This window comes from Paramisgurnus dabryanus, chromosome 15 (genome assembly GCF_030506205.2).
Source record: "Paramisgurnus dabryanus chromosome 15, PD_genome_1.1, whole genome shotgun sequence".
In the NCBI taxonomy this organism is placed as follows: domain Eukaryota; kingdom Metazoa; phylum Chordata; class Actinopteri; order Cypriniformes; family Cobitidae; genus Paramisgurnus; species Paramisgurnus dabryanus.
Window position 1 is genome coordinate 10741170 of NC_133351.1, and position 18774 is coordinate 10759943.

General features: G+C 37.1%; 1 protein-coding gene across 2 annotated transcripts in view; it reads left to right on the forward strand.

Annotated features, from left to right (window-relative positions):
- The first annotated feature begins 316 nt into the window (after window positions 1–316).
- Window positions 317–18774, forward strand: part of adcy5 (adenylate cyclase 5) — a 124951-nt gene continuing 106493 nt past the window's right edge. For both annotated transcript variants that reach the window (XM_065251989.1, XM_065251990.1), the window contains exons 1-2: window positions 317–667; window positions 1381–2299. In XM_065251989.1, coding sequence (XP_065108061.1) covers window positions 645–667; window positions 1381–2299 — 942 coding nt within the window. In that variant the 5' untranslated portion in view covers window positions 317–644. The remainder of the gene's footprint in view (window positions 668–1380; window positions 2300–18774) is intronic.

The following is an 18774-nucleotide window of genomic DNA, read 5'->3' on the forward strand; positions in this document are numbered from 1 at the left end:
TCATTGTGTGTTAGTTCATACTAAGATTAACAAATAACCTCGTTGTAAAGTGTTACCAAGTCAAACCAGCACTAAAGATAAATTACTATGATAATTGATATGAAATTGCTTACTATTCACGATATCATATCTTTATTATTCTGAAGTTGCATAAATCTTTTAATACATTTTCCTTCAATACAGTCAGCTGTATAGGCAGACCTGCCCACTTATCGAAATCACTATGCACTGACACATGTATCAACCAATAGGAAACATGATTGGAAACATGAGCAGATATCCATCCAATGGGCTTAAAGATAAGGCGGAGCTTAAAGATCATACTTGGTTGAATGGCAATACAAAGGCAATGAGCAGCACTAAAAGCAATGATAACGTTTGATCAGTTGAATCCGCAGGGAAAAGACGCTCGGTTCGTCCGGTGGCACAGTCGATAAGCGACGCGAGGTGGATTCGACGCTTTCGCGGCGTGACGATTCATCCTTATCGAGCAGCCAGCGCCGATGATGCTGCTGCTGCTGCATCAGGCGGCATTGGAGATACCTATCTGCAAAACACGAAAGAACACTGTCCACCAAAGGACACTTATGAGGTCATGACTGTGTAAGTGTACGGATCTTGACGCAAACGGCCATGAAAGGAGCATGGAATTTACACCAATCGTGAGGTGAGATCATGTAATGTAGTGGGCTGCGTTCGTTCACATACATACAGGTGTACATCTCGCGTGGATCAATGCATCAATGCGGACACGCCATGGAGCCGTGCTCTGTACTTTCCACGAGCCTTTGGGGACACTGTTTACTCCTGTGAGGAAAAATGAGGAGATTTAAGAGGCGTGAAGAACGTGGAGTCAGTTGTCATGGATTTTAGGGAGCGGTATTTCGTATTTATTCATTGAAATGTTGGGCACCGTAGTAAGCAACCCCTGCCGTTTACTTTCCGTGATGCACCGCCTGGGGATGTGTCCCAAATGACTACTTTGTGTATTTAATTATTTTAAGTGCCCTCTGAAGTGTTTGTAATGATGCGAATTGATTTGGGGAACTGCTTTTTTCTTTCACAGATACTGTGCTACATAACTTAATTTAGCTCCTCATTTAGAAAAGGAGCTAGTAACGTTATGCGAAAAGTTGCGTATGCAGGACAACTTTTACTATTTTCAGTAAGCCCTCAAATCTTTCATTCACTCTTCTTATAAAGACTTGCAGCTCATAAATCAGTCTTAAAATGATAAAGTGCAATACGTTCCCAAAAATAATGACTGAGACAGTGCCTATTTTATGTCAAAACTGTTTATGTGGGATCATGCACGTGTAAGCCTGTCATTTCTATTGCATGTGTTCATATATTTTATGTAATAATCGAGATAATGTCCAGATCTAACAGTGTGAGCCCACCCGGCGCTGGCGCTCCTGGACTTAGGGGAGGGACGGAGCACAGATCTGCTTGGGGCGAGTCCGAGTCCGTGGCGAACGGATGTCCATACTCGTCTGCCAGATCCTCCAGCAGCAAGAAACTCATACGGTCCAACAGTCGGTGGAGAGAAGAGGATGACCTCGAGCGACAGCCGGGCCGAGCCACGACCACCGTCAGCCGTGTTAGCTTCAGATCCAAGTCCGCGTGGCAAGAACATGGAGAGGAAAGTCGCAATAATAACCGATCGTCCCCGAGGTACCGAGATGGAGAAGTGAGACCCAAATCGGTGGAGCTGGGCTTGGATGACCGGAGAACCAAGCCGGACGAGGAGGAGCTCGTGGCCGAAGTGAACTTTTCAATGATCGAGTGCTGCAACGGCGTGATGCAGATCTTCAAGTCCAAGAAATTCCAGTCGGAGAAGTTGGAGAGGCTTTACCAGCGATACTTCTTCCGACTTAACCAGAGCAGTTTGACGATGCTGATGGCCGTCCTGGTGCTGGTGTGCGCGGTGATGCTGGGCTTTCACTGCGCCGGAGGAGTGTGTCGGCTTACCTATGTGGTGGTTTTCTCCGTGGCGATCTTGCTCATCCTCACGTTGATTGTGGTGTGCAACAGGAACGACTTCCACCAGGATCACATGTGGATAGTTTGCTATGTGGTCATTCTGATGGTGCTGGTCTTACATGTGATCGGCGTGCTATTCGTGGAGCCCCGGAGCGCGTCTGAGGGCATATGGTGGACCGTATTTTTCATCCATATTATATACACTCTTCTGCCGGTCCGGATGAGAGCTGCAGTTATCAATGGGATTATACTGTCAGCCGTACACGTGCTCGTCTCATGGAAGTTAAACGAAAAGGACGTCTATTTGTGGAAACAGGTGAGCACTATATGGCACTTCACTACACTATACATTCTATACAAATGCTATATTATCTTATTTTATACTATGCTATACTACACCATACCATGCTATATGCAGTTTTATACAATACAATACTATTTTAAACTATAGTATACTATACAATATAGGGTAGTGGTCTTTTAGACTGTACTTTTTATACTATTCTGTACTATACTGTACAATTTTATTCTTTACTGTGTGCAATACTATAACACTTCGTTCTATACTCTTTCATAGTATCTTATTGTATACTATACTAGTTTTTATACTGTAATATAGGCTACTATACTATACTATGCTATAGTTTACTATACAGAAGTAGTATATTTTATGCTATACTGCATCCAAGGGGTCTCCAACCTTTTTTTTTTGTAATGGCCTACCACAATGGATAAAACCATCTGGAGGGCTACTTTTTTGATGTAGTCTACTTAAAACTTTTTGGTTTTACTTGTTGATTTTATTTTGTTTTACTTGTTGATATCTTTTATATTTTTTTTATGTTAACATACATAAAAGAAGCCATTCTAATATAAAAAATATGTAATAAATAAATCGTACAATTGAGACTTTTAATAGAATGTGCTTTGGCGGGCAACTCACAGACTCTGCACACGGGCACCATGTTGGATTGCTGTATAGTAAACTATACTATTTTATACAATACTCTTTACTGTACTATTTTATGCTGCTATCCTACCCTGTACTATATTGTGCAATTTTATTATATACTGTACTATTTTGTACTTTTATTTATGCTTTACCTTTACACACAGTACTCTTTCAAAGTATACAATTTCATACTTTACTACACTAGCAGTATAAGTAGAATTTATATTCTTTATGAGTTGGTATCCCGGACAGGGTTTAGATAAATCCAGGACTACACCTTAGCTATATTAGGATATTTAAGTAGTTTTTTTTTTTTACAAACAAACCTTATAAAAAACAATACTGTTTTGCATCTTGAGACAAAACAATGACAATGTTAAGATATGAAAGTACATGGTGGGTTAAAAAAAGGCAGCTCAAACATGCCCTGTCTGTGAAACTGCCCCTATAAGTTTAAGAAATGTTTGGCCATAAACTCAAATAATAACTTTCAATACATTATTGTTATGTGTTTTTTTATGATAACCTAATGAAAAGATGCATTGAAAAGATAATGAGTAATTGTGGTGCTGTTGTAAACCTGCTCTGTTAGTCAGGAAAGGCTCAAAGTTTAGTTTAAAAGTGGGATAAGAGGAACCTAGGGCCTTCTTAACCTGTATTTAAACATAATTTTAATAGTCAGATCATCTTTATCATGTTATTAAGCGACAAATTGTGAGTACATACAGTACATACAGTGGTTCTTAGACTGGGGGCCGCAGTTGGTGCCAAGGGGGCCGCAGTTTTGACATTTTATTATTAAATAATATGAATTTGTTTTAAATTCTGTGTTGTTAAACCTTAGAAAAATAAGGCTACTAACAAACAACACTACATTGCATAATTGAATATGTTTTTTTAATTTTAAGTTTTATTTCATAAATTTTCTTTGGGGGGCCACAAAGGTATGCTCCGTACACATGGGGTGGGGGGCACAAAAAAGTTTGAAATCACTGCAGTAAATGATTCACACTTTAGTTTTCTCTGCAAAGCTTTTGCATTTAGTTTAATTTATAGCCAACAACAGTAAGATAAGTTGAACTGTGAAGTCACTTGTATAGTAGTGATGTGTGTTTGGACTGGTTGGTTGTATTCCCTGCACATGTGATCATTTAAAAGCATTAGGCAATAAAGAAAGAAACTTCTTTCCACAAATGAAAGAGAATTAAAAGAGACCGTAAGAGCTTACTTCAACTTAATCTGAGATCTGTTTAGTTAAATTTCGCATTTAATTTAAACTTTATATGAAATGTGTTTTGCTCTCTTTCATCTTATGTTTTCATTGGAACAGAGGTACTACAGTAAGTATTTTAGTTACATTTTCCAAGCATCTGTGCTTTATCATACTGTTTGTCTTGGGAAAAAATTTACTTTACTTTACTAAAAAATGTTCACTACATTCTAACGCATATCATAGTGTGTATTTCTTTTATATTGCATATTAAAATTGATTTAATACCCAATTACATTTACTGAAGTAAAAGTAAAAAAAAAATTAGATGTGTAATGTACGTAAATATTAAATATAAACTAAAAACTTGAAATTATGAAATGTAGTGGAGTAAAAATTATGATAATATTCTTTGGAATGTATGTTTTCCAAAGAAAAACACTGATTGAAAATTTACTTTCATGCAGAAAGTAAAAATACTTAAGTAAGTAGTATAAACCTCGGCATTGGAAACACAAACTTTTGAGTGTTGTGAGTGTTTGGGAACAAGCTGGAGTATTTGTAGCTCTTTAGAATGCTGTTTTCTTTAGCATATCAGATCTTTCTCTGAGTCTGTTAACATGGAAGCTAGCAGCAGGACTCACTAATAGTGCATTGTTGTTTGTATCTAGTTCCTGTATTGAAGGATGTCTAGGGATCTTATACAGTGATAATTGATTTTAGTTTTTATGCGATCATTGTTTTGGGTGCCAATTTAAGTGACTGATAGTGATTGCAGGCCGTTGTTTTCCTCAAAGAACAATTTTTTTCAGGATATTGCAAGTTATAGAAAGTATTTTAATTATTACTTGATGTCATTTTAAACATATGCGCTGCAAAAGTTTGAGACTACAAGTAAAAATGCTTGGGTTTTGCATTTATTCAATTTAGTAATAAAAATGAACAAAAGTGAACAGTATAATAAGTTGTAACATTTCACAATTTCTGAATATATCCATACATGTACAGAAATGGATGGTTTATGTTATTTATGTATGATTTGAAGATGTTTCAGAAAGCCCTGTTTGTGTTTTAATTAAAGCAAACAAATCTTTTATTTTTTGAGAATGGATTAATATAATCACTAATATGCCTTTATAATTTAAATACGTCAAAATAATGCAGATGTGTAAATAGTGCTCTTCTTACACCATAACATTACTTGGTTTACTTGGTTTTACAGTTTCGTGATCCTTAAATTTGGTTTGTCTTCAGTTTTAAATTAGATTTTGAATCGAGAACTTTTAAAGTGGTTTCAGATTTTTGGATCTCTCTGTATTCATATTGTAGCATAAATTCCTTTCAAAGTCGCAATTCAATTGTGGCGGTGCCGTTTCCAGATCCGTCTTAATCCAGCTCACATGAAGCCCAGATGGGCACAGCAAAAATCTAAAACGCAGAAGTAAATTTCAGGTCGATGATAACATCATAGATTAAAAACAGAGCAGCAGTTAATTCTTGTTTATTTAAGTAGTCTTAGATTTTCTTGCACATCCTCCATAACAACAGGAACAGGCTTCCAAAGCAAGAGTGTAAATAATCAGATGATCCGCAAAATGTACAATTTCCAGCTCCATTTCTTTCATATTTACTATTTAAACTGAATGTGTGCTGAAAGTCCCATTTAGAGGAGTTAGCATGCATGCATCCCCTTGGGGAAAAGAAGGAGGTGAGCAGAGTCTTGCCTGCCACATCTTCAGCTGTAACATGGTTTGTGACTGCTTTAATTGAATTGTCCCGCACTGAAACGTGCAGACCCACTGGAATTCAAAGCAGATGTCCTCCCTGGCCCTTCTGAAAGATCTGCTATTAATTTGGCTTTGAGAGTCAACCCCTATGGAGGCATTAACCTTCCCCCAGGCCACGCTGACTACGTGCTCTACTGTGCAGCACGCTGAAGAAAGCGGCACCCTCTTTAGGGACTAAAGCAGACATCGCACACAGATAATCTTTTGATGGTCTGTCAGCTTTTCATGTCATTTAGCCATCTGATATTTCTCAATTAAGCAAACCGATAATTATTGAAGTCATCAGTCAGTAATACATAACAAAGATACAAGTTGCAAGTAACAAAAGCACATAAAATCTGTAAACAATAAAGTCTTTCAGGTGTCTATTGATGTAATTATGATATGATCATATAATTGTATATTAGGTAGGGATGCACCGATAGGATTTTTTGGGGCCGATACCGATACCGATTTAAACAGACAACTTCTGGCCGATACCGATGCCAATACCGATATTAAACACTTGTATACAATACTATACAGTTGGTCTATTTGCTAGTTTATTTCGGCATCAAATTATTTTTCGGAACATAGATTGGATCTAATTAACATATAACTGACCAACATAAGAGAGGCACAAATTAAGCTAAAACAAATATAATAAGACAGCATGACAACCTTCAAAGGTGGTTTTTGCTATTCAGCATTTATTTTATTAACAACATTAACTCGTTTTTTACATATAATGGATTTCTTTATGCAGTTAATTAATAAACTATCGGTATCGACCTTTCTCATGCTATTGCCGATATGCCGATGGTTTCAAATTCATCAAAAATTGGCCGATAAATATCGGTGGCCGATACATCGGTGCATCACTAATATTAGGGATACATGATGATATTGAAGAAAAAAATTGATTATGCAATATTTTTTCCAAATTATGTGTGTGAGATGATTACGCTTTAAGTTTGTAATTTCATTTTAAATTATAGTAAAATATATTTAAAAAACAAATCAAATATAATCAATATACATTTTATGTTTCCTCTGCTCTCTTTTTCTTAACAGTCTCTGCTTTGTGCGTTGACATAAAATTTTTACATTTTAACACATACATCTGTGAAGTATTTATTTATTTATTTTTTCAGTTTTTGCAAATTGCGATATTTACATAGCACTGTTTTGGGAATTTCTGCATTTTATATACGTGGACAACAAATTTCTGTATTCTACTACAAAACAGGTCATATAATTTCCAGTACAAGTCTTTTGCGTTTGCTTCATGAAATGAAGAGGTTTAACTTGAGATGCCTTCAAAGAAGCTACCAAAGATAAGCATAACCAATATTCATCGCATACGCTGCAAAAAAATGACTTTCTAACTTAGTATTTTTGTCTTGTTTTCAGTAATAATATCTAAATTTCTTAAATCAAAATGTTTTTTCTTGATGAGCAAAGTGGCCTAAGAAAATACGTCTGGTTTTTAAATTGTATATTTTTTGTCTAAGTGAATTTGTGCTTAAAGCAAGCAAAAATATCTGGCAATGGGGTGAGAAAAAAATCTTGAAATAAGATTTTTTATTTTTTTTATGGTAATTCAAGGTACATTTTCTCACCTCATTGGCATATATTTTTTCTTGTTTTAAGCACAAATTCACTTAAATTGTATATTTTTTTTGTCTAAAAACTAGACTTATTTTCTCAAATCAAGATGCGTTTTCTTGATGAGCATAATGATCTAAGAATTTTTAGATATTTCTACTGAAAACAAGACAAAACTACTAAGTTAGAAAATCATTTTTGCAATTTATGAAGATTTATATTTTCCTAATTGACATTTGGATACTGAAATATAAAACATTTTAACAACTAGCCAGGTTAACTGAATATCTGAAAAGTGCATAGATATTGTCATCAGTTCATACTACTGTTAACGCTTTCTTGGCAAGCGCATGTGATGAGACCAGTTTTTCGGACATTCGGCAAAAAGCCTATTGTATCATACTGCAGTAAACAGATTAAGGGGCTGATCACACCAAACGCGTTTATGGCAGTTGCAGTGGCCTTTTATTTAGATTTTCTATGGGTGGTGAGTGTTATGCGCACTTTGCGTTTTTTGCCGCAGCACACGTTTTTAAGGCGCGCAGATAGCGGAAAATTAGCATCTTTTTATTGTCCAATCGAATGAGAGGGGAGGCAGGCTTTCCGTTGTGGTGACAGAAGTTTACAGTTGTTTGGAACAACCGGAGACTGCAGTCATTCACTCTCTCCTGTGTGTTTGTGCATCTCTCACCTTCGATCAAGGTCAGAGCAAGTGCCTTCTATTTAAAGTTTCAGCTAATATGACAGTTAACAGCAAAAGAGTGCTCACGCTATAATATTTTTTAATATTAATATTTTAACAAGACAGCTGACTCTGTGTTTGCCTAGCAATATAAAATGTTTCCATGTGTTTAAAACGTGTTTGGTGTGATTGGCCCCAGACAAGCAACGACTTGTAGTAGCAGAGCGACACAGTCTCATTGATTTCAACGGTAGCTTGGCGGCTTCCGGCGACACAAGTGACGGTGACCGTTGGCGACTGAATGGGGCGTGTCCAGAAGTTGAGAAAAGTTTAACTTTATGCAAATAATGAGAGACTTTCAGCAGCGACTACCATTGAGAGCAAACCAGTGGAGTTCTCGTCAATCCATCTCTTGTTAGTTACTGAAGTGGATGGTACTCGTTGTTTACGGCAACCGAACTTAGAAACGCCTCCTAACGACACGAAAGAGACGGGCGACACATAGCGAGAAAGTCCCTGCTAGTCTGTGCAGCTTTACCTGCACTACACATCACAAGTTCCCTATTCTTAGATCAACATCTACTTAAACTCTGAAGATGTCTACAAATGTGCCTAAAACTGTGTGTAAGCACCAAGGATACAGCAATAAGAGAGATTTTATAAGATCTCTCAAGATCCGACTCTGACATGTCCCTCGAGAACACGGACCCTCAATCTCGCTTCGTGTATCTTAGCAACCGTGGCCCGTTACAAACACCATCCAGAAGCACACAGGGCTTTCCTGTGAGTGGATGCCCTGCTTTTCATCTTTTAACCACCTCCAGTGAATGTGCCATCTTACCATTAGAGGTTCAAATTGAGATAATGAAGGCACAACTGCCACGGTACTGTGAGATTTCATTCTTTTTTTCTCCATCCCACTCACCTGCATTGTTTTTCCTGTTGTCAAGGTAGACCTGGGCATTAGAAAGCTCTCATGTGTGGGTGGCCGCCCGCACCTCTCTTAAACAACCACTGCTGTCTATAGCTTTTATTAAATGTCTTATAAGGAGCTGCTTTTTATGGCACCACATCACATCAGTTTAACATTAAAAGGGACATTTAACATTAAAGATGTTTTTTAAGATGTAAAATACATCTTTGGTGTCCCCATATGTGATGGTACATTTGTGAAGTTTTAGTTCAAAATTTCATAGATAATTAATTATAACATGTTAAAATTGCCACTTTGTAGGCATGAGCAAAAATGTGAAGTGTCATTTTTAATGCAAATGAACTGATGAAATGCAAACAATGATCGCCATGATGGTGGTTTGTAAGATCCCTTTCTGACATCACAAGGGTAGCCAAAATTTCAATGACCTTTGCTTGCAGAGAATGGTTTACCAAAACTAAGTGGGTTGCTCTTTTTCACATTTTCCATGTTGATAAAAGCACTGGGGACCCAATTAAAGTCAGATTTTCATTATATGTCCCCTTTAAAGGGACACTCCACTTTTTTTGAAAATATGCTCATTTTCCAGCTCCCCTAGTGTTAAACATTTTGATTTTTACCGTTTTGGAATCCATTTAGCTGATCTCCGCGTCTGGCGCTAGCACTTTTAGCATAGCTTAGCATAATCCATTGAATCTGATTAGACCATTAGCATCATGCTCAAAAATAACCAAAGAGTTTCATTATTTTTCCTATTTAAAACTTGACTCTTCTGTAGTTACATCGTGTACCAAGACCAACGGAAAATTAAAAGTTGCGATTTTCTTGGCAGATATGGCTAGGAACTATACTCTTATTCTTGTGTAATAATCAAGGACTTTGCTGCCGTAACATGGCAGCAGGAGGCGCAATGATATTACACAGTGCCCAAAAATAGTCCCCTGCCATTTAAAGTTACTAAGGGCACTATTTTCGGCTACTGCGTAATATCATTGCACCTCCTGCAGCCATGTTACGGCAGCAAAGTCCTTGAGTCCTAAAGTGCTGCTAGGTTTCCCTTTATTTTCGATTATTGACACAGCTGACAGCAAAATCCAAATTCCTGTAGTATTAAGACAAAGCCAAATGCATTCATGCTTTGTTTTTGTCAATATTTAGCAACCACTTTCTCACTTCACTGTAATGGTGTCACACACAGAATAATTGCACGATGTGTTGCATGTGTAATTGATTATTTCTGAAGTGACTCTGGAATGCATCCTGATTCAAACCAAACCCAGCAGGATATTTGTATTTGCAGAAACATCCCTCTGTCTCTCCTTGCAACCATTTGTTTTCCATCTCTTATCAGTTTTGGCTCCAAAATTTCAACAAATGGTGTATATTCTGCAGACCTGTTTATTGAATTTTGTTCAGTCGCTTGTGATGTGAATATGATGGCCAGCAAGTGTTTAATTTAATTTCAATATCAGCCTGCTGTGCTCATGCTGGGTAGACCACACAAAGCTTGCATGCAACTGCGATCACTGCCATGGATATCTATTTGAGGTGTCCCTCTTAAAAAAAAAATTAATACATTTTTTTTGGAAAAACTTTTTAAACATGCTGCTGTAGTACAACAAGTAACCAGCAAACTTGCTAAATATTTTCATTATTTATTTGCAGATGCCACCTGGTTTGATATTTGTGACCCTGGACCAAAAAAAAACGTTCAGAAGTTGCATGCTTATATAATAGCAACAATGCATTGTATGGGTCAAATGTATACATTTTTTTATCCCAAAAACCATTAGGGTATTAAAGTGCCCGTATTATGAAAAACTCACTTTTTCTGGGTTTTGGGGTGTTATTTTGTGTCTCTGATGCTCCCACACGCATACAAACTTGGAAAAAAATCCATCCATGCTGTTTTGAGTGAGATACAGGTTTCTGAATGTCCTCTGCCTTGAGTCTCAGATTGCGGGAGTTCAAACTCAGCTCCGTTGTGACGTAACAAAAAGTTTCGTCACATTCAGTTTGAATTTTCCCGCCCACCACCCCACTCGCAGGTCTCCACCCACCAGGTAGCTAGAGAGCATAGAGCAGTCACTTGAATGAGACCCTCTGTGCTGTTATCATGTCTCACGGAAATAACAGCGCTATTTGGATATTATGGATTATACTCCCACCTACTTTTAAAAACAAAGTTTTAACGCGTGGTTATTGGAACCCGGAGTATCTTATATACAGTGTGTTACGACGCAAACAGTCCTCAGATTGTAGGCGATAAGACCTTCATGCGAAATCTGATGTAAACAACAGACTATGTATCTATATTTCACGGATTATAAGCATTTGTGGAAAAAAATGGTCATTGGATGTATTTTATTGGACTTTCATGGATCATTCACACATCTGAAACAGACTGGATTCGATTCGCGATCTTTGTATATCAACAAAAAAAGGTAAGAAGTCACGTTGTATTTTGCATGTTGTCATCTTCTGTCACAAAATACTACATTTATGATGCTAGAGCTAAAAGCTTTTTGCCAAACTAACCGAGACCGTACGCCCCGGCTTTTCTGACGAGGCGAGCCTCTAATAACTTTAAGGTCCGCATAGATATATAAGTTACACGGTCCGGACCTCCCGCTAGCTTCTAGCAATTAGCACGCGGTCCACAAGCAGTATACATCCCCCGCCGGGTCTTAATTTCTGTAATTTGCGAAAATAATGCGTTTGAAAATGTTTTATAATGGGAATATGTTAGCATTGTCCAGGGAAAACGAGTTTATTGTTGTGACTGCTAACGTAACATCACAATTTACTCTGGAATCATTGTGTGTCATGAGTTTCTTCTCCTGTAGTGTACTTAATAGTGATACTTTTCTGCATGATTTGTCTGTTGGCAACATAAACCGTTAATAATAATAATATATAAAATAATAACACAGTATGGTCTGTACTGCTCACGATACCACTGAGCATGCGCACGATCACATGACGTTAGTAGTGGGGCGTGATCAAAGGAGCTGTAGCTCATAAATATGTAAGACTAGCTCAAAACGGCACAATCTAAACTGCCCTGAAAAAGAGGCTACTAGAGATGGGTAACAATCTTTTCCTACAAGCTTTTTCGAGCAAACAACTTTTGAAACATGCTTGATGGAACTCATACACCGATATAACTTGTGGAAAAGCAGTCATAAGATGGGCACTTTAAGGAAGGATCATGCTCCATGAAGATAATTTTAAAATTCTTACCATAAATATATAAAAATGTATTTATCAGTATGTGTTGCTTATTCATTTGGACAACTTCAAAGGCGATTTTCTCAATATTTTGATTTTTTGCTTTTTCAGATTCTAGATTTTTACATAGTGGGATCTCTGCCTAGATTTTGTCCCATCCTAAAAAAACATACATCAATGGAAATCTTATTTATTGTTGGGATATGATGTATTCAAACCCCTTATGACTGGTTTTGTGGTCCAGGGTCACATTTGCTCTTTAATGTTAATTTAAATGGGACATTTCACAAGACTTTTTGAAGATGTGAAATAAATCTTTGGAGTACCTATGTAAAGTTTTGGCTCAAAATACCATATAGATCATTTATCATAGCATGTTAAAATTGCACTTTGTATAGGTGTGAGCAATAATTTTCCATTTTTTGGTGTGTTCTTTAAAATGCAAGTGAGCTGATCCCTGCATTAAATGGCAGTGCCATGGTTGGATAGTACAGATTAAGAAGCGGTATTATTCAGTTGTGACATCACAAGAGGAGCCAAATTTCAATGCTCTTTTTTTTCACATGCTTGTGGAGAATGGTTTACCAAAACTAAGTTACTGGGTTGTTATTTTTCTAATTTTCTATGTTGATAGAAGCACTTGGGACTAGACGTCTTCTCCGAAATACATTTTATACCCAAACCCGACGTGCATAAATATTTTAAATTTTTTAAAAGAAAGACACGACCCAAGACAAACCCGAGACAAAAATTTCGTAATTTTTTTTTAACTTGACTGGACCCAAATGTAAACGGCACTGACGTGTGTGCAGTCTGCAGCCCCGCATGCAGCATTCAGTCAGAAAGAAACCCTGTTGGTCTCGCAACCAATTTTGCGAGCTGCCCTATTTGTTTTACTTTGTTATTTGATGATGACACCAATGTAGCCGCTAAAATGTACATTAACCTACCACCAGCCACACAATGTCGCAAGCGCTCTTGGCAAACAGAGGAGAGGTTTGAAAAGGACACTGACGCACACACGCGAGAGAGTTCGGGTCTTCGGGTCCGTTCTGCAAAAACATTTATTTTAAATTACCCGAGACCAGATGCCACTATTATTTAGGGATATGCATTTATCAAATTTTTTCATTTGGATTAACCTATAGGTCTGAAGAACGAGTACTCGTTTAACTGGGGGCAGGGCAATTAGGGGCGGGGCGTATACGTCATGGTGAAAATGAAAATATTTTGTAATTGTGTATACACTCTAAAAAAACAAACGGTGCTATATAGCACCAAAACAATTGCTTTGGATCGTAACGATAGAAGAACCATTTTAGTGCCATATAGCACCGGTGAAGAACCAGTGAAGCACCAGTGAAGCACCAGTGAAGCACCAGTGTAGAACCATATAGGGGCCATATAGCACCACATATGGTTCTACATAGCACTATATGGTTCTACACAGGTGCTTCACTGGTGCTTCACTGGTGCTTCACTGGTTCTTCACCGGTGCTATATGGCACTAAAAATGGTTCTTCTATCGTTACGATCCAAAGCAACTGTTTTGGTGCTATATAGCACCGTTTGTTTTTTAGAGTGTATATATATAATATATATTATTACACACAACACACTTTTATTCACTTTTATTTTGTATGGGATTAATCTTTGCCCAGTACTACACCATTGGCTTCGATAGATGAATACACTTTAAAAGTAACTTGCAAATCCAAATGCTTTCAGGGCCATGGCATTATCAGATTGTTAAAACTTTTCTCCAGGGTTTAGGACTGTTAAGTTTAAAAGTGTTCAGTAGAGCTAAGAAAAGCTATTCTGTGTTTGTACAATATAGGATATTAAATTTTCTTCTTGGCAAAAGTAGTCACTAATCTGTGATTTTTAAATGATTTAGTATGTTGTTACTCTTCCAGTGTGATCAAAAACAGATGCTATTTCTTCTAGGATGATATGGTAGGTCTAAGGGCCAGTTCAAACGTTTCCTTCATTTCTCAGTTTTACAGTCAGGTTGCCGAACACTTTTGAAAAGTGCCAGAGCGCTGTCACTATTGTGAAAAGAGACTGGAGAGAAGCCAGCTGGCTGTGTTTTCATCATTTATGCATGGTGATCAGAAAAGTGTCATCCCTTATGATGTTTTATGTGCAGCCAGGGGTTGAAGAGCGTCTATGTGTTACGTAAAGCATCTATAAAATCATGTTATTGAAAACACCATTTAAAGCGCGATTACAGGCAAAGATCCATGAGATGAGATGTGTGCGCAAACGTACTACGGATTGTCCATAACATACTTTGAATACTGTAGTGTACTGTAATACTGTTTGATACTATAGCGCAAAGAAAGTGTTATACAAGTTATTCCATACCTTAAGGGCTTACATGACATTTGTGGGCTATATTTATTTACACACTCTTAATTTTACAGGCAAATAACCTTTCTATTTACTGCCTGCTATTCAAATCATTTTCTAATACATCATGGCATCTACATATTGATAATCTGCATCTTTTGTTTTTGTTGTTGTTCTTGGATGGCTTGTCTACGTTAAAACTGGCCTGTGATCAAGTCAGGTTTGCATTTGCAGTCTCCCAGGTTTAGGGAAGTGAGTAGTTTGTTTACAGAGGACACGCTCTGGTGTAATATAATGTGCAAGTTTAGTATTACAATAGGGGACAGTGTTTGTTTTGAATATATGAGGCATTGCAATTGTTGTTTATATCCATTTATAGCACAATTTGATATTGATGGGTACTATTGCTGAGGTTACAAGCATACAATTATTTATTTAAAAAGACAAGGTCCAATGTAGGGCATTGCATAGCAGCGGAAAAGGTCATGGGTTGAACCCAGAGAACATAGATACTAATAGAAAATGCATACCTTGTATGCAAATACTCTATACCGCATTTTGACAGGTTGTGAGAGGCACAGTTGTATAAATAAGAAAAAAAAGACTAATAGATTCCTGATTTAGATTTGATATGAAATTATTAGTACAGAATAATAACAGTGATGTGCTTGCCTGATGTCTAATCCACATGCGCTTTATAATACATCACCCTGTATAGACTGAATGGGTCGAATAGGGAGGGAAACCACACATTTTTAGTTTATAATTTTCCTCATTATTTTGTAAATGAAATGCAATGTTTAATTGCACTAGCAAAATAACTAATGGTATATCATATCAAAATCATTGTAGCCAAATGTTTTTGCGTGACCCATATGGCACTTTATCCCACTGTGTTACCCAAGTGGGTCCTGACTAAGGGCAAACTTCCGATCTCTGATGAAGCCAACAAGGAAGTGACTTAAACTGCTATTCATCGACGGGGCGCTAGAGGCTGGCTCCAAAGGGAGTCCATTCCCATAGACCCCGATGTTAACTCATTCACCGCCATTGACGAGTTATCTCGTCAATTATGAGTTAATATTTAACTAATAAATATGCCTTTCTGGACGAATTTCAAAGTGAAAGTGTAATACCACTTTTATCCACTAGATCAGGGTTCCTCAAATCTTACCCTGGAGGTCCAGAGCACTGCAGAGTTTAGCTCCAACCCTAATCACCTGTGATTTTCTAGTGATCATGAAGACCTTGATTAGCTTGTGCAGGTGTGTTTGATCAAGGTTGGAACTAAACTCTGCAGGCTCTGGACCTCCAGGGTAAGATTTGGAGAAGGGGGCACTAGATGATTCGAAAAACCGAATTTATCAAAAACGGAAGTGAAAAAGATTTAATGATTTATTTTAACTGCCTTTATGTTTGATAGTCATTCTGAGTCTGATCTCTAACATAAATTCCTTTACAAAAACGCAATTTTTTAAGCTTTTTGCTCAAAATGTTGTATTTTTGAAGAGAAATATCCATATTTCAGTGGTTAAATTAAGTGGAAAAAGTAAATACATAATGAAACGTTTTTTCCCCATTTTGTTTGTTTGTTTGTTTGTTTGTTGGAAAGCAGAAGGTGTGTTCTTTATTTGGATATAATTTGTATGTTTATATATTTATAGAAGATAATTTTTCCTGCAAGGAATTTTGTGAAACTTTTGTTAAAATCACAAAAATGCAGGTGGGCAACTTTTCTCAAAAAGGCAGGCGGTGAATGAGTTAAAATGCCGAACTTTAAAGTGACACTCCACTTTTTTTGAAAATATGCTCATTTTCCAGATCCCCTAGAGTAAAACATTAGATTTTTATCTTTTTGGAATATATTCAACTGATCTCCGGATCTGGTGATACCACTTTTAGCATAGCTTAGCATAATCCATTAAATCTGATTAGATCATTAGCATCGCGTTAAAAAATAACCAAAGAGTTTTGATATTTTTCCTATTTAAAACTGGAATCTTCTGTTGTTACATCGTGTACTAAGACTGACAGAAAATTAAAAGTTGCGATTTTTTTTTGTCACATATGGCTAGGAGCTATACTCACTCCGGCGTAATAATCAAGGACTTTGCTGCCGTAACATGGCTGCAGGAGGCGCAATGATATTACGCAGCTGTCGAAAGTAGTCCCCTTAGAAACTTTCAAAGGCGGTGGACTATTTTCGGGCTCTGCGTAATATCATTGCGCCTCCTGCAGCCATCTTACAGCGGCAAAGTCCTTGATTATTACGCCGGAGTGAGTATATTTGCGAGTTTTATGTGTATCGGCATCGGCCGATACGTGGCTGCCGTGTTCGCCGTTTTTTTTCCGGCATCATTTATAGACAGAGTGCTGGAAGCCGCAAGCGATTGCTATTAACATCTCTAATAACATATCTTAAAATACTGTGTTTTGCCTCAAATGGACACAAGTAATGTTTTTAGGAAGGCATGTTTGTTAAAACTAGTTATATTTCCTACTAAAACTAAGCTCTAGTCCTAGTTTAAGATAACCCCTGTCCGTGAAACCACCCTATATATATTTGTAGTAGTAAAGTGCTAGAAATCAATATCCTTTGCTGATAGTTCCTCATCACTGTGGAGAGAACAGTTCATGGTTCCATAGCACCCTCACCTGTTTTTACTATTTGTTAAATATAGTTTGTTTTAGGTTCAATAAATGTAACTTTTATTAAATTGAGACTTGTAACATTCGGCATTTTTATGATATAAATTGAGTGAGCAAAAGCAGTATCGGCTCCAAATATCGGCTCAAGAAAATCGGCAGCCTGTATCGTCATCGGCTAAGGCTGATGAAACAAAAATCGGTATCGGCATCGGCACTGAAAAATCCATATCGGTCGATCCTTAAATAACAACCTTTATAGTATTGTGGTAATTGTCAGATATGGTTTGCAACTTGGTTGAAATGAGTCAGCACCTTACAGGAAGAGAAAAAAGACCAAGCTCTTTCTCATCTCAAACTGCTGTGATGAAAATTTCATGTGAGCCTTTGCCATCCGTTGTCTTAATTGTATGTTTTCCCTCCTCTTTTTATCATGCAACTGCATATATATATTTATAGAAAATGCGTAAGATTATGCCAAGATAGCTTTTCAACACGCTATTAAAAATTTGATTTTCCATGCCTTGATTATCATTGCATGCCTAAAATAACAACCGTTTGCCAAATGGGCATTTATAATCATTAAGGTTGTGTAACAGGAACGATCATACTTTGCGTATAGTGTTGATTTGTGGAGCCTGTAATGAATCTGTAAAGAATGCCCATATCCACATATTTTCTAATCTAGTTGTTGGTCTGAAGCAAGCCCTTGGCTGGTGTACTACAGTATAGTGTATAAGACTGATAGATGCTTGTTAGATGTAATTATGATGATAACACCATTACAGTAATCATGACAATGTTGCTTTGTCTTTGCTGGAATTCACACATGCACAACTTGTTTATTTTGTTGCATAAAGATTTAGTGTGCTTATAATTTGAGCTTTGGCCAGTGCATGGTGGTTTTACATCCTGTGGATCTAGATTTGTCTGCATTGTCTGGAAATCTCCTAGATTGGCATCAGTCGTTCTCTGACAGTTTCATATGCTTGTGACTGGCAGTGTTGGCCCAGCTGAGGTCTGTTAGTGATTCAGCTCTGCTCGTGCTACACTGAATAGCTGCTTATGCGTTAATTAACTGCACCTCCCACATTATTGCTGTTCTACCATGCAGTGATTACAAGCTTCAGACATTCATTGAAAAGGCAAAGAAGAGACTTAATTAAAAAAAATGAAATAATGTATTTTGCATGAAATTTTCAATTAACATCATGTTGAACCACATTCTAAAAAATGCTGGTTTATTTTCAACCCATGGTTGGGACAAAAAGGGACAAACCCAGCTTAAATTAACCCAAAATTGAGAATAGCGCATTGTGTACATAATATCTGTTTTGAATATTAGCCTGCTGGCTACTTTACATTATGTTGACCCTGGGACAACATTATTATCAACCAATCAAATTTCAG